General features: G+C 35.2%; 1 protein-coding gene across 2 annotated transcripts in view; it reads right to left on the bottom strand.

Annotated features, from left to right (window-relative positions):
- The window catches only part of LOC127855635 (ceramide synthase 6-like), a 101683-nt gene that overhangs the window by 65965 nt on the left and 13341 nt on the right, over positions 1-22377 (bottom strand). For both annotated transcript variants that reach the window (XM_052391382.1, XM_052391383.1), the window contains exon 3: positions 1607-1713. In XM_052391382.1, coding sequence (XP_052247342.1) covers positions 1607-1713 — 107 coding nt within the window. The remainder of the gene's footprint in view (positions 1-1606; positions 1714-22377) is intronic.

Below are 22377 nucleotides of genomic sequence, written 5' to 3'. Positions count from 1 at the left end.
GAAATTTAAAAATTCACTCTTTTATATGTAATGATTTTTATTATATGAATACACATGTTTGTATGAATATAATATTCACAGCAGAATGTCTCTGTCCTTTTTCTGAAATATATATCAATGATTTTTTCAACATTAGTTTCAGACAGTTCAGCCTTCATGCACAGTCTCAGTTTTCTTAGCCATTTTGAGTCGAATTGAGTTTTTTTTAATCAATTAAATGGCAAATTTGAGCATTTTCTTTATCAATAAAATGGACCAAATTGGAATGTTTTAATCAACAAATATTGACACAATATAGATACATCAGGCCTTTTCCTGGCCATTCTGGGAGAAAAATGCAAAATGAAAAGTCCACTGATTTGGAAAAAACTTATCTAATTTAATATAACACGTCACTTTATAATAATTAAAAATCATAAAAATTATAGTTATATACTTTGTTAGTTATTTATGAAATAAATTTGAGATATATTTGTCAGAAACATTTCTTTCTAAAAAAAATAAAAAAAAAAATTGGGGGATTTTTTTTACAAAATGGGGGGAAAATATACACTCTTTTTTGAGGGGAATGGGGCCAAATATCAGCCCCGATATTGCCAAAAAAAAAACCACTGTAATGATATGGAGCATGGGTTGCAGAGCATTCTAATAATTTTTCTCACAATAATGTAATTTTCTAGCAACAGATCAACAGTCTGCATGCATTTCGTGTAAAGCATGCAAAACTAAGAATTCATGTATATCATGTCATTCTTTCTCAGGGATAGCCTGCGCTTAGAATTTGAATATTTGATTGCTGAATAAACACTTTGTAGCGCATGTGAGACAGGGCTACAGTTGTTGAAATATGTCAGTATTGACGTAAAACTGTTCATCTAATATGTTAGACAAGTGCGGTTATTGTTTGTATCACTACACAGGCGTGAATGTTTTATACAATTAAAGCGGGTATATACGATCTTGTCAAATATTTATTTATTAATATAAAATGTGTAAAAACTTATTATACATATATTTCAATATAAACTAAAATAAAAGTTAAGAAGAACATGTGTCGAAAAATGCTAAATAAGCCAGATATTTAATTCTGAAATCGAAAAAGGCTGTACAGCCGAATTCGCCAGCATGTATATCATGCATGTACGATGTGAATCTAAATTTAGTTTAACGGTTCATTTGAAATTCCTGCAGCGATATCGATTCATACGACACACGAACACTTACTAAAAAGACGAATGCATCGGTTATTGTAGGAAAATAATTACGAATTATCTTCGTCACAATCGGCTCGGGGCGCTAATTTGTATTTGCTGTATTTTATGAAATTCGTCTTAAATGTATCATTTTTCTTGCATATTGTGTGTAATTATAACATATTTGTATCAATATTTTACAATTCAGCACATATCAAAATCGTATATACCCGCTTTAAGGCACCAACTTTTTTTTGAATTTGGAGGTAAATATTTGCGTGTTATTTGTGACAACTTACGGTACTACGCCACAATGAAATGATCTTTTCTTGAATAATGTTTATCTATCAACTAAACTCCTAGAAAATTATTGCTTCATTTTCTGATGCCACTCCAGCAAGGTGAAAGCTTACCCAGTTTCAGTGAATTTTTTCATGCTACTAGCTTTATCTTGATTTCTACGTAGACGGAACCACCTCTCCACCTGTCGCTGTGACATGTCTGTCCGTTTGGCAAATATCTGAAATAAGTAAACATGGTAATGACAAGTTGGTTCACAAGTACTGAAAAAGAAGACTGATAATGGAACGTAATTATGTACAATTATTTTCCCTTTCATATTGAGACATCAAGGAGACCAGGCAGCTGTTTTCGCACCTACGAGTGGTCAAGGCTCCAACAGATGGTAGCTTTATAATTGCTTGTTGTTTTTGCTATTATATTTTAGCTGAGACAATTAGCAGTTTAAAGCCACATCATTAATCAACACTTAATTATTGTTTTGTTAATTATCAGCTTATTATAACTATTGTTTTACTATGCGTAAATAAAGTCGTTTCATTTTGTTTATATTATACAGTTGATATCGCTAATCATTAGCTGATAATCCCGTATATTCCAGTTTTAAAGCAAATTCCAGTAAATATTTACAATCAAAGTGCTCAAGACACACAAACATTCGCAATTATTCTTAAGTATCAAATACATTTTGGCATTTGTTACTATTTAAAGATGTGATGAAATAACGTCCTATCGGGTCATTTTTTTTCCCACTGAACACGCGTTAATCGCCTGACGTGATGTTCATGTTTATATACAACACAAAATACACCCATACTTTCCATGCAACGTTTTACATGTCTGCATTATTTTCTTGCGCTTTTTATGGAAACAAAGGATTATCGTTTAGCACTGTTTATTTGACACTAGAATATGTTAATGTCGCATTAGCATTAACATTCGGAAGTGTGTTTCGGATTACGAATTTAATAAAGCTCATTTGAGAATCGAACGAAACATTAACATTGTGCGTAATTAATTCAACGATAATTTGTTACAGCGCATTACGTGCCATATCGCTTATTAAAACGTGAAAATAATAACTATGAAAGTAGCGTAAATCTAGGTTTCTTCACTACACAAACGTACATGTACATGGAGGTGTATATCTTTTCACACGGTCCGCCGCGAACGTACGCGGCGGATTTAATCTGCGAAAGTACGCGAGGTAAATATAGACTCGGCGTCCTTGCGCGGATCGATGCTGCAATGCCTCAAAGATACGCCGCGTGAACACACGCAGCGGCCGCCGCGTACTAACGATTCTTGCCGTGGCGTGACCAAGGATGATGTTTGTTCCGCGTTGGCTGTACTGAATATACATATAGAGAAAAATGCCCCGCCCACTGGCGGCCATGTTTTTTCATCGATCTCGACCATTTTGAACTCGTCCGAGACATCAATTGAACGAATGTTTTGACCAACTTTCATGATGATTGGGCAAAAATTGTGACTTGTAGAGTGTTTACAAGGTTTCTCTATAGCCAAATAAGGAAAACTGCCCCGCCCACTGGCGGCCATGTTTTTCAACGGATCGGAACCACTTTTGAACTCAACCAAGATAATATTAAGACAAACATTTTGACAAAGTTACATGAAGATTGGGCATGAAATGTGACTTCCACAATGTTTACAAGGTTTTTCTTTTTTTTGACCTAGTGACCTAGTTTTTGACCCGGCACAACCCAGTTTCAAACTCGGCCAAGATTTTATTGGGATAAAGCTTCTGACCAAGTTTCATGAAGATGGGACAAGAAATGTGGCCTCTAGAGTGTTTATGAGCAAATGTTAACGGACGGACGGACAAAAGATGGACAAAGGACAAAGACCGGTCAAAAAAGCTCACCTGAGCAATCAGGTGAGCTAAAAATCCTTAATGACAGATCGAGCTATGTATTTTATGTGAACTTCAAGCATAACAAAGTCTCTTGTTTTTTTAAATTATACACATACTTACGTTAGCAGTGGACTATGCCTGTTGCATGGTAAAAAAAGTTTAATACTTTCTCGGCAATACCTATGTATCTAAACATTAGAGTTATTTAATCATTTAATAAGAAAAAAAAAATAAAAAAATTCCCAAATAATGCTTTTGCCCCCCCCCCCCCCCCGGCAGCCATTTTCCAACTTGTCAGAGAAATCAATAAAACCAATGTATTGACATTTTGACAAAGTTACATGAAGATTGGGCATGAAATGTGACTTATACAGTGTTTACAAGGTTTTTCTTTCTTTTTGACCTAGTGACCTAGTTTTTGACCCATCATGACCCAGTTTCGAACTCGATCGAGATATGATTGGGACAAATCTTCTGACCAAGTTTCATGAAGATCGGAAAATAAATGTGGCCTCTAGAGTGTTGACGAACAAATGTGGACGGACGGACGACGGACGGACGTCGGACAAAGATCGGTCACAAAAGCTCACCTGAGCAATCAGGTGAGCTAAAAAGGGATTAACATGTGTGAATGTCACTCTGCCGATTTGGTCCATAATTGACCACTCGCCAGCTGTCAATCAAACTCACGAATTAATCAATAAGATTTCTTTTATTGCGGCCACATGGTCCCACAAACAAAGACTGTCGAAGTAATGGATAAAGCGTTTTATGAAAACACAACTTAGTGGGCGGAGCGATCTCGTATTTGGCGACTGGTCAATGATAATTACCGGTAATACATTGTTTTGAATGTCATTATTTTATATACATATGTACATGTAATGAATGTAATTTTATTTGAAAATCAGGAAGTCATCCAAAGTTTAATTGATCGTTATCTCGTTAAACACAGAGTTTCCTCCGCGTTGCCCAACGACGAGGGCCGCCGCGTTGCGTCAGCTTATCAATTTGCCGATCGTTAACCTTGGCGCCAACAATCATGCAAACTCCGCGTATCGCAGGACGTTCTTTATCTCCCTCCGTGGGCGTGTCAGCGGAGTAGCGGGGGAAATTGGGGAAAACACGTGGACTGTACTGTATTGACGTTTGTCATTTAATGCTTAATATTGATAAATGTAAACATTGGATCTAAAAACCTCCAGTAAATCAAAGTGCTGAAGGCACTGAATTTGTTCGCTGTTGTATAATCTTAGATGCAACTGAGTTTTCAAAGTTATGTTATAGCTATTTATATCACTAGTTTGAAATGACCACAACCAATTCAAATTTATAAAGAGTGTGTCTTAAAGCACAGGTCGAGATGGGTTTTTTTTCCAAATCATTGATACAGCTAATCAGTGTGCACAGGCTTATCTTATTTGACATGCATTAAGCCCCGTTTTCCCTGAAAGCAGCCAATATGTACAGATTTCAATGATAAACACTAGACAGGCCAACGTTGTCTTACATGCTGTTAAATACACTATGTAGTGTACCAGTGGGAACTATTTATAAACAGGCAGATGTGGTGGTTAGAGCAGACGCTCCTAGCCTAGCATTCGTCGTCTGCTAATTTTACTGCAGTTATCCACGCAGGCAGTCACGGGTTACGGTTCCTAGCGTAGTTAAGCCCATACTGATTTGCAAAATTGCCTCTACATTATTTTGTGAGCTAACCCTCACAAATGAAAACAAGAATAAAATTAAAGAAAGAAAAAAAAGTAACCATCAACTGGACTCAAACCACTGACCCGTTGACCCCTGGAGTAAAGGGCTATCACTTAGACCACTCGACCAAATTGATACTGAACATCTCTTATGACAATACGGTCAATCTCAACTATGCATGGCCCCATAACCAACCCTGGGGCGCCCCGCCCACACAGGCCACGCCCACCCAAAATTGCCTTTTACTTTAATTTCTTCTGTTCTACACCGCCATCATTTACTTCAAATTGATACTGAACATCTCTTATGACAATACGGTCAATCTCAACTATGTAAGGCCCCATTACCAACCCTGGGGTGCCCCGCCCATAACAGGCCACACCCACCCAAAATTGTCTTTTACTATAATTTCTTCATTTCTACACCGATTCACTTCTAAGTGATACTGAACTTTTCTTATGACAATACGGTCAATCTCAACTTTGTATGGACCCATTCAGGCTTTTTCCGCCCTATGCCACGGGTCCGAAATTCGGCCCCATTCCCAATGCAAATTTGGTTGTTTTTTCCCAATCGAAAAAAAAATTCCCAATTCCAAAAAAAAAAAAATTTTTTTTTTTTTTTTTTAACTTAAAATATATAAGTTTACCTGATCCGGTGTAGAAAATAGAAAGTGTTGCATAATTAAATTATCTGTTTCCTTGAATTTGTTTTAAAAGCTGTAAAATATGTTAATGATTATTTAAGACTTTCCTTATTTTCCTCAAAATCCGGCGCTTCACACGATTTTTTTCACCTCAAAAAAGGCCAGGCCTTTTCCCCAAATTCAGATTAAAAAACCTGCACTTATCTCACGTTCATAATACTTTGTAAAATTTTAATAATAAGTTATCAAAATAGTCGTTATTTACCAGTTAACGGCTTCTTTGAAATATAAGAAACACTATTTACATGCGATCATTTTTCCCAATTGAGCCAATTTTGCGAATAATTTTTTTCCCAAAATGGGGTTTTTCACGACGCGAAAATTCCCAAAATTCCAGTGTGGCGTATTCCCAAAATGGAGCGGAAAAAGCCTGCCATTACCAACCATGGGGCGCCCCTTGGTCAAACATGTGGCGTGGGGATACGCGTCCGCCTCTGCCGCGCAATTTCTAGTTACAAATATCATAACTACAACCAAAACTTGCGAATCTGTAACAATTTTTTTTTTATTTTGTCAATTTACCAGAACATGAAAAGGCCCCTTTAAGATAGATACATATATGACACTAGCATACAAACAAAAGTTTATCATAGGAGACAAACATGGTTAAGTGCGGTCAAAAAGTGTTTTAGGATGTCTCCATTTATTTATCTTCTTAATCTTAATCTTATTAATCTTAAACTTCCTAATTGGACATTGAACTCCAGCCCATGGTACAAGAGTGTTACATTTAATACAACGTGTGAGTAACAATGGTTAATATATATTCTATACATGTATGATGCAATCCAATTATCAGTTATTAGTCATAAAAAGTTATTGTACAGCATTAAGGAAATAAATAAAAATATTTATTTGTAATCATTGTTGTAAAAAGATTTGAAGTTCTGATGGGTAGGAAATGAATAAAGGGGTGTGTGCCTGGGCTGTTAAATGAAAGAAACAAGTTGTTTATAAGCTTATAAACATTTTTTTTAAACCAAAAGTTGTGGTTTTAAATAAAAAACTTTTTCGACTGAACTATAGGCTAATTGTTTTCTTTCTACATAAAAAATCAGCAAGTATCATGTCAAAACATTATGTACATGTAGAACCAAACTACTTCAAATGATAGTTATTAACAAACAAATTGTTGAATTGATATCCGGTCAAATAAATTTTCTTTATGGATTGGTGCCCCTTGATATATGGTATAGTCATAAAAATAATTTAGTGTAGCGTAATTGTTTTTTATGAATTGTAATTCTCTTCATTGATTTATATTAAACCAATGAAGTTTCATGTTGAAATCTTGCAGAATATCTGAGATATAGGCTTGAAAAGTTACATCGTATACAAAAACAACAAACGGCAATAACTCTAAGTTAAAACAAGAGATGTGTTTGTCAGAAACACAATGCACCCTATTGCGCTGCTTTGAAGCCATATATTTGACCGTTGACCTTGAAGGATGACCTTCACCTGTCATCACTTAAAATGTGCAGCTCCATGAGATATATCAAGTTGCTATCTTCAATATTGCAAAAGTTATGACCAAGGTTAAAGTTTTTGGACGTACGGAAGGACAGACTGACATACTGACGGACAGTTCAACTGCTATTTGCCACCCTACCGTGGGCATAAAAAAACACTGTATCCGTAAAAGATTTTGTGACAGACAAAATTAATGGATAGACTAACAGACTGACGCATGGACGGATATACCACACAAATTCTATATCCTTAATTCCTTTCGCATTTGGGGGGGATAATAAAGGACTTTATTTAGCCTATGATTTAATGTTCTCTATATTGTTATCCTCCACTGCAGGAGAAAATGTTCACACATTGTTCCACTGTCTTGCTCTTATGAATTTATTGCATTTTAATTCTTCAATTCTGGATTTGCTCAGGAAATGAAATGCACAGATTGTTGCAAGACATGTAGGTAATAAAATACATGTACCATTATATGGTGCCTGCTAGCAACAATGATAAACAGGCCATATGTTTTCCTTGAAAAACCTGCCTTAAAACAAGACTTAGAGTACCAGAGATTTTGTTGGCCCAATTGTGAAAAGTACCTAGCTGTTCCAGACCAATTGGAAAAAAGAAACCGTGGGAGACGGGTGATGCTCCCCAAAGTTTTTTTTTGTCACAATATTGCACTTTTATAATGAGTATATATTCAGATAAAAGGAAATGTCTTGATTGCACAGTAGTTGGGGGGACAATAATTTTTTATAGAAAATTTCAAAGGGCCATAACTCTGTGAAAAATCATCCGACCAGAACCCGCTGATATCATGCACATCTCCTCTTGGTAGTGAAGCTTCCCATAAAGATTCATTGAAATCGGGTCATTAGTTGCTGGGAAATAGCCCGGACAAAAATTGTGCACGGACGGACAGACAGACCAACACACGGACAGACGAAGTGGCATCTATATGCTCCCCCAAAAATTTTAGCATAAAAATCATCCGACCAGAACTGGCTGATTATATGCACATCTCCTTTTGGTAGTGAAGCTTCCCATAAAGTTTCATTGAATGCTGAGAAATAGCCCTGACAAGAATTGCACTCTATGTACCTTTAATGGAAAATTTCAAAGGGCCAAAACTCTGTGAAAAATCATCCGACCAGAACCAGCTGATAATATGCACATCTACTCTTGGTAGTCAAGCTTCCCATAAAGTTTAATTGAATTCCGGTCATTAATTGCTGAGAAATAGCCCGGACAAACATTGTGCACGGACGGACAGACCAAGCGGCTACTATATGTATTTTTTTGGGGAGCATAAAAATTGTGCGCGAAACAACCTTATATTGGGAATACTTTAAAATTGATAACTTAATGTTATCAAGTTGTCAATATTATATTAACTTAGGTTCAAGCCACAGAGCTGCACAGGAAAACTAACTTTAAGTTGCACTTTTTTTATAGAAACCTTGAATTGGGATTATTTTGACAGCAATTGGGAAATTTGTAGTTTTTTTCTCATTGAGAAAGTGCCGTTTTAAGGTACTTTATAAAGAAGGAAAACAATCGATGAATACTAAACACAAACCAAAACATGTATCATTTAAACAAGACAAAGTCCACAATTCATTCTGTGATTGCATGTTATGGTTGCAGATGAAGTTAAGAAGTCAATAGTAACCTAGGAAACTCAGATTCATTAAAGGGCATCCAATTTGTAACATTGAAAGGTTACTGAGAATTGCTTAAAATGACAGCGGTAATTAGCAAACATGTCAGCGGTAATTAGCAAACATGTCAGCGGTAATTAGCAAACATGTCAGCGGTAATTAGCAAAGATCATCATGCACCCAAAAATAGTTCTCAGCTGAATCAAAGACCAATCATGTGGAATGTAAACAAGAGGACCATGATTGCTCTGAATCGCTCACCTGCTACATCAACTTAAATTCTATCAGACCCATATACAATCCCAAGCCAGATTTCATTAATTAATACTTTCTGACAAAATTTCATTAAGACGCGATGAAAACTGTGACCTCTTTCATCTACACAAGGTTTTACTAGAATTGGCCCGGTGACCTAATTTTTGACCCCAGATGACCCATATACGATCCAAAATCAGATATTATCATGATAAACATTCTGACCATATTTCATTAAGATCAGATGAAAACTATGACCTCTAATGTCTAAACAAGGTTTTTCTATGATTTGACCTAGTGACCTAGTTTTTGACCCCAGACGACCCAAATACAATCCCAACCCAGATTTCCTCAAGATTAACATTCTGGCCAAATTTCATACAGATTGGATGAAAATTGTGACCTCTACTGTCTACACAAGTTTTTTTAAACTTTGACATAGTGACCTTGTTTTTGACCCTAGATGACCCAAAATTCAATCCCAACCCAGATTTAAAAAAGACAAACATTCTGACCATATTTCATTAAGATCTGACGAAAACTGTGACCTCTATTGTCTACACAAGATTTTTCTATGATTTGACCTAGTGACCTAGTTTCTGACCCCAGATGACCCAAATACAATCCCAAGCCAGATTTATCAAGATAAACATTCTGACCAAATTTCATAAAGATTGGATGAAAACTGTGACCTCTTTTGTCTACACAAGGCAGTGCCTTCCCAAGGATTTTTTTCAGGCTCCCCGGGGCCGATCGGGGGTGGGTTCCGGAGGGGTGTGCCCTCCCGACGTTGATTTTTTTTTAATTTAACGTGTCAATTCACGTTGTGTGGTGCGTTATAACTCAAAGAAAAACAGCGTCAAAAGACGTCATTTGGTGCGCTATGACTCTTCAAAAAAATCCCCCAGTCATTTAAAAATATATTTTTTTTATATTGTTTAATTGTTTTAAAACTTTTCCGCACAGATAGTAAAATCCCGACTCGAACGATTCCCCAATACATCCGTTTCAACCCGACTCTATTACTGTATACTTACTATTTTTCAAGTTTCTATTTCTTACCCGATAATCCCGTTTATTCCGTTTTTATCAATCTCTTTCTGGTAAATATTTACGATAAAAGCTTTCAGTTATTTCTTTAACACAAACCTTGCCATTTTTAAGTGACTATTTATAGATTTGATGAAATATTGCCTCTGAATATGCGTCAATCCCCTGACCTGTTGTGTGCTTGTTAAAACGCTCAATACACGCCATTTGTATGCAATAGACGCGACGTTGTACATGCTGCATAATTTTCGGCTCTTTTTTATTGAGACAAAGATTCGACACAAAACAAATTTGCACTGCTAATTTGAAGCAAAAATATTTAATGTTGCGGTAACATTTACATTCGGAAGTGTGTTTCGGATTAAAAACGCGTTAACATCGACTTACGGGAATGGGTTTCGGATTACAAATTTAATTATTTTCATTTGAGATTTCAACAAATATTAACCGTTGCGTTATAAATTCAACGATAATTTGTTTAAACACTTTACGAGTCGAATAACTGTTTTAACGGAATTATGCATGAAATTCACGTTGTCCACGAGGATCACGGCCGGTTGCCATCATCAGTCTTGTAACTATCGATAATCGGACGAAACATTTACAAGTGTGCGTAATTAATTCAACGAAAATTTGTTAAAGCGCATTACGTGTCGAATAAATGTCAGAAAAACGAGGTGAATCAGTTCTATAAATGGACATGTTGAAATATACATGTACTGGAATTAAATAAATTGTTGTCACATAATTGTAACCGGGAGTCATTAGCACAACTTACTCGCTATAATAATTAATTGTTTACCACTTGCAATTAATTTCTCGTATTAATTATGAGTCATAGGTAACACTTGTTTACAGTAAAAAGGTGTGATGGTGATGCCCGAAACCGTCTTTAATGTTCTGTACTGTACTAATTACCGGTTTTATATTACTCAAATGGTACAACTTCTTGCTAATCAAGCTGCGATAAACTCTTACTTCATGCCCGACGTCAATCAAAAATAATGGTCGATAGTTAACCCCGCCCTCATAAGCATTCGCGTAACCGATTGGACGATGAACTTCACAGTTTGACGACTGGAAAGTTACCAGATACATCCTTGTCAGCATTTAAATGACCGTGTAATGTGGCTAGAATAAACGATACGCGCGTCATGCTATTCTCTTATCAGTGGATTATCCATTACCCCATGTGGTGTTTATGGCAATTACTTGTAAAAGTAGGTACCGAGTGTATTAATACACTGATAGGGAAACCTTGATTTTTTTGGACAATCTCCACTTTCTTTTACTGAAGAATACACTGATCGGAAAATTTCAAGCGCCCCGGGGACTCTGATTTCGAAATTCAAGCGCCCCGGCAAGGGGCGCTTAAATGGCCTGGGGAAGACCCTGCAAGGTTTTCTATTATTTGACCTAGTGACCTAGTTTTTGACCCCAGATGACCGAAATACAATCCCAACCCAGATTTCATCAAGATAAACATTCCGACCAAATTTCATAAAGATTGGATGAAAACTGTGACCTCTATTGTCTACACAAGGTTTTCTATTATTTGACCTAGTGACCTAGTTTTTGACCCCAGATGACCCAAATACAATCCCAACCCAGATTTCATCAAGATGAACATTCTGACCAAATTTCATAAGGCCAGCATTTTTTTTTTAATTTGTTTTACGAATAATTTTCAATTTTTGGGGGGGATAAATAAAAATAAAAATAAAAGCATGAAAAGTGAGCAGTCTACCAAAAAAATAAAAATAAAGCTGTCTAAACCGATTTTTTTTTTTTTGTTTGAAAATTTAAAATTCAGCCAATTTAACCTTATGTATACTTGCATTAACCTTTAAGTGTTGTATATATCTCATTACACTGTTGTCGAAGCTTTTTATAATAAAAGTAAATATATTTTTATAAATATTTATAGGTAAAAGCACCTTTCGCATGTATTATTCTATATTGCTTAAAGAGAGACTATTTAACATGCCAGGTGTGTAGTGTATTATAGTGATTGTTAAACTTTTGTTGAGTGTATATCATATGTATGTTTATAACAAATATACCGTAAAAATGCAGTCATAAGTCGAGATTTTTTTCCTCAAAAATTTGATAGAATTTACAGTCTCAACTTATGAGGTCGTCCATGAAAAATAATGATGACATTCTACTAAGATCGATCCCCGCAAAAATGGTTAAAGTTGTTGTTGTATAGAAAACTTGTTGAAATACGACACACAAAATTTCCTCTTTTAACTGATACTCACCAATTAATATAACCACAGTTTGCCGCAACATTTCCCTTGTTTTTTTTCATAATTTTATCCAAAGTTTTCATGTAAGCAGGTGTTGTTTTTACAACTGAACGTGTAAACAAAAGATCGAGTCATATTTAAAGTAGAGCGAGAATTGGCAACCTATGTGAATTGACAGTTTGACGTCATCAAAGGAAAGCCGCTTCCTGTCAAGAAGCCATAAAGCATCACCCTTCTCGCCGATAAAATATAATTTCTTTAATTTGTGAAGCTATGTGTTTAACCAATCGCGAGTTTGTTATTCACTGGTAATCGTCCAATTATGTTTGAGCACCTGCATAGCTCCGCCTTTGAAACTGTTATGGTTGAGTTAGCGGTCTATTGGTTATGTCAATCTTAATCATAAGGAACTAATCAGTTGTTTTGATAGTCAGATTAAAAGTACAAAGATTTTATTACAGTGATCACAGTGTTTCATCGGATTATAAGTTTGTGGATTATTACTAGCGTTGACAATTTAGTGCAAACTTTATAATAATAATTTATTAATTTGACTAACACATTTGATTTGTGAAAATGCCTCGAAAACTGCAACGCCATGTGTATGACAATACGTTTAAAATACGCGTGATAGAATTTTCAGAGCAATCAATTAATAATAGTGCTGCTGAACGCGAGTTTGGTGTTTCGTTTGTCGTTAATGTGTCAATTACGATGTTCATGTATATAAGTTCCGTTTTCCTATGTTGTCTTTGTTTTTATGTGGTTCATTATGATTTGCTTGTCTATATTTTCATATATTATTTTTGATTTCCTAAATATATATCGTATTGATTATATTAAACAAAGTACATAATACACGTGTCCGCCATGTCTACGTCGCACAGTGCTATATTGACGTCATGGTCTATGTATAGAATAAAAACTTCCCGTACATTTAAAATTGTGTCTGTTTATGAAATTCTTGCACGGACAATTTCTGACTCGACTTATGAATTGGGCATATTCAAAATCTCCGATTTGCGTATCATTTTTTACCCCCCGACTTATGAGCGGGTAGACTTATGACTGCATTTTTACGGTAGCATGCATTTGACTTAAATAAAAAAGACTTGAAAACTTTTTACATTGTTTAATAGCTTTAAATAACAACAAACTTTGTAACTTTCATCCATGGGTGGAATATGCACACTAAAAAATACTCTTTAATATACAACAGACTTGCTTTATATCATGATAATTTGTATCAATCATGAGAAAAAAATGAGCCACGTAACAGGAAATTGGACCTTAGGGCAATAGCGACCATTTTGGCTCCAAAAGAGCAGTCTGATCAGGATCCAAAATGTTCAACATAATTGTCATCTAGTCAGTACGTCTAAAGATGTTAAGCGAACACTTTGGTCCTGATCAGACTGCGCTTGAATTGATCTTGATCCAAACTTTGTGTAGTATAGACTTATAAAAATATCAAGTTGTGATCTTCAATATTGCAAAAGTATTAATAAAATAAGCGATTTGGGCCACATATATTTGACCTCTGACCTTGAAGGATGACCTTGACCTTGACCTTTCACCACTCAAAATGAGCAGCTCCATGAGATGCACATGCATGCCAAATATCAAGTTGCTATCTTCAATATTGCAAAAGTATTCATAAAATGAGCGATTTTGGCCACATATAATTGACCTCTGACCTTGAAGGATGACCTTGACCTTGACCTTTCACCACTCAAAATGTGCAGCTCCATGAGATACACATGCATGCCAAATATCAAGTTGCTATCTTCAATATTGCAAAAGTATTCATAAAATGAGCGATTTTGGCCACATATATTTGACCTCTGACCTTGAAGGATGACCTTGACCTTTCACCACTCAAAATGTGCAGCTTCATGAGATACACATGCATGCCAAATATGAAGTTGCTATCTTCAATATAGCAAAAGTTATTGCAAAATGTTAAAGTTGGCGCAAACAGACAGACCAACAGACCAACAGACAGACCAAAAACAATATGTCCCCCACTACTATAGTGGGGGACATAAAAACATGTGCTGCATTTCATTTATATTCAGAGAGAGTTATAGTGTTTATATATGTAGAGTGAACACAATGGGCATGACAATATTTTGTGTGTAACATCGTTATGAAGTTCTCTTTGAAGTTTGTTCAAATGATGCAGCAAATTTGCCCTCCCTAGATGTTGTTGTTTTGCTTATAAACACAGGTGGTTAGCGTGTGGCTATGATATTAATTAGTGAAAACATCATTTTGAATGATAAATAATCATATTATAACGAAAAATTAACTTTTCTGAAAAAAAAAATTTCACTATCAAATATATATATAACAAGGTATGCAACTCAAAATCACCCCAAAACGGGGTGCATCGCTTTGAACAGCCATATCTTCATAAATTTTGCAGCGATTTTCACGATCTCGGTCTTATTCAACGCAGAAATGAATTTCCTTTCTGGAAATGTATATGTCTTGCAATATTTTTACAAATGCTGGGTCAACTTTTAAGAAATAACACGATACACAACACGCATGACCCAGTTGACAGTGATCATGTATTCTTTATGAATGAAATCTCCAGTTGTAAAGACACACCTCCGCATTGGACCAATGAAATCACTCGTATGTTTAAAATGTCAGTTAGTTGAAATGTATGTAAACAAAGGTTTCAAACGGCGCTGGACAGTTAGTCTTGATGCAGAATGTAACGACAAGAACGGTAATAATGTTTTTTCATACGTTTTATTGAATTATGGTATCGAACTACATGAACTTTGTAGGGAAGTTGCCCTTTACTCCGTGAAGATTTCAGTCTTAAAGACAGCATGATCACTGTCAACTGGGTCATGCGTGTTGTGTATCGTGTTATTTCTTAAAAGTTGACCCAGCATTTGTAAAAATATTGCAAGACATATACATTTCCAGAAAGGAAATTCATTTCTGCGTTGAATAAGACCGAGATCGTGAAAATCGCTGCAAAATTTATGAAGATATGGCTGTTCAAAGCGATGCACCCCGTTTTGGGCTGATTTTGAGTTGCATACCTTGTTATATATATATTTGATAGTGAAATATTATTTTTTTTCAGAAAAGTTAATTTTTCGTTATAATATGATTATTTATCATTCAAAATGATGTTTTCACTAATTAATATCATAGCCACACGCTAACCACCTGTGCTTATAAATATAAATAATATAATCATTCTCTGAAACCGCAAGGCCCATTGTTTTGTTACGTTGCATGCCAACCATATAGTGGTTCTTTGCTAAGTTTCCTCAAAGCATGTCTCCATGGTCAAAACTGTTTGCGCTTCAGGGGTCAACTGATTTATATAGATTAATGTATTTGATAATCCCTAACCACACAGAAACTGCAAGGGTCAGGGGTTCAATATTTGGTGTGTTACATGTTAGTGTTTTCTTCTTCTAGGGGTGATCAAATCATACATTTGGATTAAAAAATAACCCGTCCTTGTTTCACATGATTAATATTTACTTATATAATAAAGAGCTTAAACAATCTTATTCTCTCAAAACGCATGGGTTAGGTGATAATTATTTTGTATGTGATATTGTATGGTGGCAATCTCCGTAGTTTGTGTATCATGTCCAGTGGCCTCACATAAGCCCCACAAAATATTGAGGTAAAAGATACAATATACCTAGAAATCTAGATTTATTTCATTGAACATTTTCTTAAATGAAAGCCGTATAAAGAATTAAATAGCACATGTAGCAAGGATTTAAATTGTTCTAGTAGAATTACTCTGTGACTGTACATAATTTACATGCAAGATTTATTATATATAGAAAACAACTTTTGAACTATGAAATTGTATATTTTTAGAATAGTATTTTATTTTAATAATTTCGTAAAAGACTCACAGTATTGTCAAAATAAAATGGTGTAAACTTTTGCACATATTATTTTGTTCCTCTCTTATTCACAGTTTAAGTTCAAATGAAAATTTCTATGGATTGTGTTGTCTGTATTATTTTAAGGAGAAACAGCAATGACATTTTCTTGGATATATAATAAACAGAGAGAGCTATATAAATGTGAAGATAATAATAACCCTTGGAACAAATACAGCCTATTGAGCACAGTTATCAACAGAGCCTGAGGTGTAATACATCTACTTGCATTCCTTGCAGTACAAATCCTGCAGTATGAAAACATTATGTACAGTTGATAGAACATATTTCGGCTAAATAATAACTCATTTTTGAAAAATACATTAAGAAGTATTTCTGAATTACAAAACTGATCAAATAATTAGGAAATAAATTCCATTTACTTTTTCATGACATTTTGAAAGTCAAAACTTTGGTTTCATCTGTAGAAATTCAATAAAATGAACTGATCCAAACAAAGGGACGTAACTTGGTCAAAAGGTACCGGAAAAATGGTAAAAATGTTGATATAAAAATAGTTAAAAAGTTTAATATATGGAAAAAAATGGTTTGTTTAAAGTTAATAAAGAATAATTGTTAATTTGCTACTGTGTCAAGAAAAATGATTAAAACTTTCTTGTGACTTTCACAGACATCCGAACATCCGGACCCAATGTAATTTTCTTCAGAAGCTCTGTTGCATACTTTTTTTCTAAATAAAGAATATATATGGGTTGGTGGGGAATGGGAGTATTGATGCAAGTACCTGTGGTTCAGTCCATATGTTTATTATAAAGAAACGTAAAGTAGTACTTCTTGGACATTTTCGAAAGTGTCGATTTTTATGAATACAAATATTACAGGATCTACATTTTAATAAATACGCATATTTATTAAATCTACCCAAAACTTTTAAACACACCGAAAGTTATCGATGATGACACCTCTGCATCATCTGCAAAAACTCTAATTATTTTTAATTTCGTATCACATAATATGGGCATGATGTCAACAATGGTGTTCTGAAGATTATTTTTTTTAATTGAAATTGTTTCTGCACCGTTTTTAATTAATTTGATTTTAAAATAGGCTACATTTGTCTCGTTGTTGTTAATGTCCGCCATTTCGGAAATGCAATATGAAAATCATTTGTTAAATACTAACCGATTGGCTAATAGCGTGTGGTATTGGCTGCAATAGCCAATGAAAATCGCTGACGCATTACGAGTCGACTTGGCACAACGTAACAACCCGTATTATAAACAAATTTTGAACAACACTTTCGGCAATCTGCGCAATTTTTGTTCTAGTTTTGGATAAAATACCAGGTCGGCGGGTGAAATGTAAATTAAAAAAAACGAAAGTGACATTTATTTTTATTTGTATTTGTCGAAAAATAGGGTCGGGCGCTCCCGTAAAACAAATAATAAACAAGGGCTGTTTGTAAACATGCATGCCCCCCTATATGGGCTATAAGTTGTAGCAGCAGCCATTGTGTGAATACGTTTTTTGTCACTGAATACGTTTTTTGTCACTGTGAATGGTGGTGGTGGTGGTGGTGGTGGCGGTGGTGGTGGTGTGGTGGTGGTGGTGGTGGTGGTAGGTAGTAGTAGTAGTAGTAGTAGTAGAAGTAGTAGTAGTAGTAGTAGTAGTAGTAGTAGTAGTAGTAGTAGAAGTAGTAGTAGTAGTAGTAGTAGTAGTAGTAGTAGTAGTAGTAGTAGTAGTAGTAGTAGTAGAGTAGTTGTAGTAGTAGTAGTAGTAGCAGTAGAAGTAGTAGTAGTAGTAGTAGTAGTAGTAGTAGTAGTAGTAGTAGTAGTAGTAGTAGTAGTAGTAGTAGTAGTAGTAGAAGTAGTAGTAGTAGCAGCAGCAGCAGCAGCAGTAGTAGCAGCAGTAGTAGTAGTAGTAGTAGTAGTAGTAGTAGTAGTAGTAGTAGTAGTAGTAGTAGTATGCATTACAAAAATGCAGTTAGCCTTACATTTGGTAAAATTTAAATATATTACAAGGGAGGCAAATCTGTAACAATAAATCTAAACATATTGCATTTGTTTCCCCTGTATTGTATTACCTCCCCTGTCCTGCTTATATTTACATTAATCAACAAAATTAAACATTAACACAATATTTAATATACAAAATATATAAAAAATCTCATATTCTGATAATATTTTTACTGATCCACTGTATTTTACTAAAAGGATGACGCTTCATTGGACTGATAATTATAGATTTAGGATTACAGACCAGTTGCTTCAGTAATATTGTTCAGAGTGTGCCCTGTTGGCCGCGTATGCATTCTAAAATTATCATTCAAAAAACCATTTTACTATTTCGAGTCACCGTGACCTTGACCTTTGACCTAGTGACCTCAAAATCAATAGGGGTCATCTGCTAGTCATGATCAATGTACCTATGAAGTTTCATGATCCTAGGCACAAGCGTTCTTGAGTTATCGTCTGACAACCACCTGGTGGATGGACAGACCGACCGACAGACAGACCGACAGACCGACCGACCGACAGCAAAGCAATATACCCCCTCTTCTTCGAAGGGGGGCATAAAAGATGCTGGCCTAAAGATTGGATGAAAACTGTGACCTCTATTGTTTACACAAGATTTTTCTATTATGTGACCTAGTGACCTAATTTTTGACCCCAGATGACCCAAATACAATCCCAACCCTGATTTCATCAAGATAAACATTCTGACCAAATTTCATAAAGATTGGTTGCAAACTGGGACCTCTATTGTCTACAAGGTTTTTCTATTATTTGACCTAGTGACCTAGTTTTTGATCCCAGATGACCCAAATACAATCCCAACCCGGATTTCATCAAGATAAACATTCTGACCAAATTTCATAAAGATTGGATGAAAACTGTGACCTCTACTGTCTACACAAACAAATTGTTGACGGACAGACACCGCACGCACAATGGACGCCGGACATCACACGGCCACATAAGCTCACCATGTCACTTCGTGACAGGTGACCTACATGATTAATGTGCTGTATAATATAAATGCAAAATGTCTAAAAAGATCAGTTTTACTTTTAAGCTCACCAAATTCAAACTTATAATTAATGTTGTAACATTTTCAGTGCAATTTTTTTATTTGGACCATGCAGCTTTAGGTGCGGAATTACATGATTAACTTCAAAATACTCACACACAAACAATAAGTTCAGGATACAAAAATACACAACCTTCATCCATTTCCCCCATCAGAAGCAAAGTTAAATTGGCTTTTGCAACCAGCATAAAACCAGAACAGCCTACGAGTAACTCACTGTCTGTTCAGATTTTATGCTGTTTGCTGCTCATCAGTATCTTAAGGTTTGGAGATGAAGCCTTCGCAAGAGATGTGTCTGTCAGAAACACAATGCCCACTATTGCGCCGCTTTGAAATAAAATTTCAATATATCATTTGGCAGGTTTAGAAATTATCTCCATTTTAAAGCTTATTACTTCCCTTGAATTGTATTTTTTTTACTTTTGACCTTGAAGGATGACCTTGACCTTTCACCACTCAAAATATGCAGCTTCATAAAATACACATGCATGCCAGATATCAAGTTGCTATCTTCAATATTGCAAAAGTCATGGCCAATCTTAAAAGTTTTTGGACGGACAGACTGACGGACAGTTCACTGCTATATGCCATCCTACCGGGGGCATAAAAACTTGAATCAAGAAAGAAAGGTCTTCAATTAAATATAACTTTCTAAGGGACTACAAATGTGTGAAAATACGTATCTAAGTGGTAAAGGTTATGTATCTAAGTGGTAAAGGGTTACGTATCTAAGTGGTAAGGGGTTAAATATTCATAAAATGTAAGCTTGATGTGTTACATTTTTCCCTTGCTATATTTTTCATACATAGGATTACTGGATTTTATGTATAAAGATTATTCTTACATTAATTTGACTTAAGTTTAGTCTGATGTTGATACAATTTACAAAAATTTAAGATTTTAGTCTAAGGATTTAAAGGACATATATTAAAATCTTGAAAGCAAAGCTTACTGTAATGCAGGAGTTTAAGACCTTTGAAGATTGTAGAATATTGATTTACTTTGCAAACATAACAACATGGGAATGCTAGAATACCAAGTTTGATATGTTACATTGTACTATTTTCTGAATAGTTTTCAACATTTATATCAATTTTAGATAAAAAATTTATTCAAATATTGTTAAACCAAAAATTAGCTTCAACAGTGTAACCTTAAAATAAATCAACATGCCAATGTTTACTTAGTTGAAGCACACAACACTGCTCATAACATGTGACTCTGCAGCATGTTCTGTTGACAAAGAATGAACTTTTTATGCCCCCCCCCCCCCGGGCGAGGGTATATTGTTTTTGATCTGTCTGTCTGTCTGTCAATCATTCATTGTAATGTGTGTGTCCCAAAACCAGGGTTTTTTTCATCCCTGTCTGCGCCTCCGAAAAACGGAGGCTTTCCCAAAGCAAACGGACCCGATCCCAAACCAAAACAAGAGTTCCGCGGTCGGAGATGACCGCATTGAAGCCGGATTTTTGATTTAAATGACAGGAAAGTACCTTTCGTGTTTTTGTCAATGCAATACTTAAATTACTGAAATATTGTTCAAAGGTCAAAATGAAATGTAAGTACTTTTCAAGGCATGAGCAAACCTTGTGTTATGTTTTGAATGCATGCATATACATGAACAACAATAACATTTAAGGTCACAAATATGAACTTGAATTGACAATTAGGAAAGTTTGATCTCAATTTTTTTATTAGCAAATTAGTAACATATTGTTTGAAGTTTCCATCAATTTCATTATCAAATGTAAGAAAATAAACTTAGATGAAATAATACCAGTGGTCATCTACTAGTTCTGGCCAACCTTCATATCAAGTTTGAAGACTCTAGGTCTAAGCATACCAAAGTATTAACAACTTTAACATATTTACATCCAAGGTCACAGTGACCTCGACCTTCAAATGAATGACCTTGAAATGACCAGTGGTCATCTAAGTGTGCTTGCAAACCTTTACGTCAAGTTTGAGATTCTAGGTCCAAGCATACCAAAGTTACAACAATTTTAACATTTTAACATTTAAGTTCACAGTGACCTTGACCTTCAAATGAATGACATTGAAATGAATGACCTTGAAATGACCAGTGGTCATCTAAGTGTGCTTGCAAACCTTTACGTCAAGTTTGAGATTCTAGGTCCAAGCATACCAAAGTTATAACAATTTTAACATTTTAACATTGAAGGTCACAGTGACCTTGACCTTCAAATGAATGACATTGAAATGAGCAGTGGTGATCTTCTAGTACTGGCCAACCTTTATGTCAAGTTTGAAGACTCTAGGTACAAGCATACCAAAGTTATAACATGGAATAAGAACTTTAACATTTTTACCTACCAAAGTTATAAGAACTTTAACATTTTTACATTCAAGGTCACAGTGACCTTGACCTTAGAATGAATGACCTTGAAATGACCAGTGGTCATCTAAGTGTGCTTGCAAACCTTCATGTCAAGTTTGAAGACTCTATGTCCAAGCATACCAAAGTTATAACAATTTTAACATTTTAACATTTAAGGTCACAGTGACCTTGACCTTCAAATGAATGACATTGAAATGACCAGTGGTCATCTTCTAGTACTGGCCAATCTTTATTTCAAGTTTGAAGACTCTAGGTACAAGCATACCAAAGTTATAACATGAAATAAGAACTTTAACATTTTTACATTCAAGGTCACAGTGACCTTGACCTTCAAATGAATGACCTTGAAATGTCCAGTGGTTACTTACTAGTTCTGGCCAACCTTCATGTCAAGTTTCAAGACTCTAGGTCCAAGCATACCAAAGTTATAACAACTTTAACATTTTTACATTCAAGGTCACAGTGACCTTGACCTTCAAATGAATGACCTTGAAATGTCCAGTGGTTACTTACTAGTTCTGGCCAACCTTCATGTCAAGTTTCAAGACTCTAGGTCCAA

This window comes from Dreissena polymorpha, chromosome 13 (genome assembly GCF_020536995.1).
Source record: "Dreissena polymorpha isolate Duluth1 chromosome 13, UMN_Dpol_1.0, whole genome shotgun sequence".
Lineage (NCBI taxonomy): Eukaryota > Metazoa > Mollusca > Bivalvia > Myida > Dreissenidae > Dreissena > Dreissena polymorpha.
The sequence above is the reverse complement of the archived record's forward strand: the minus strand, read 5'-3'. Positions and strand labels throughout refer to the sequence as shown.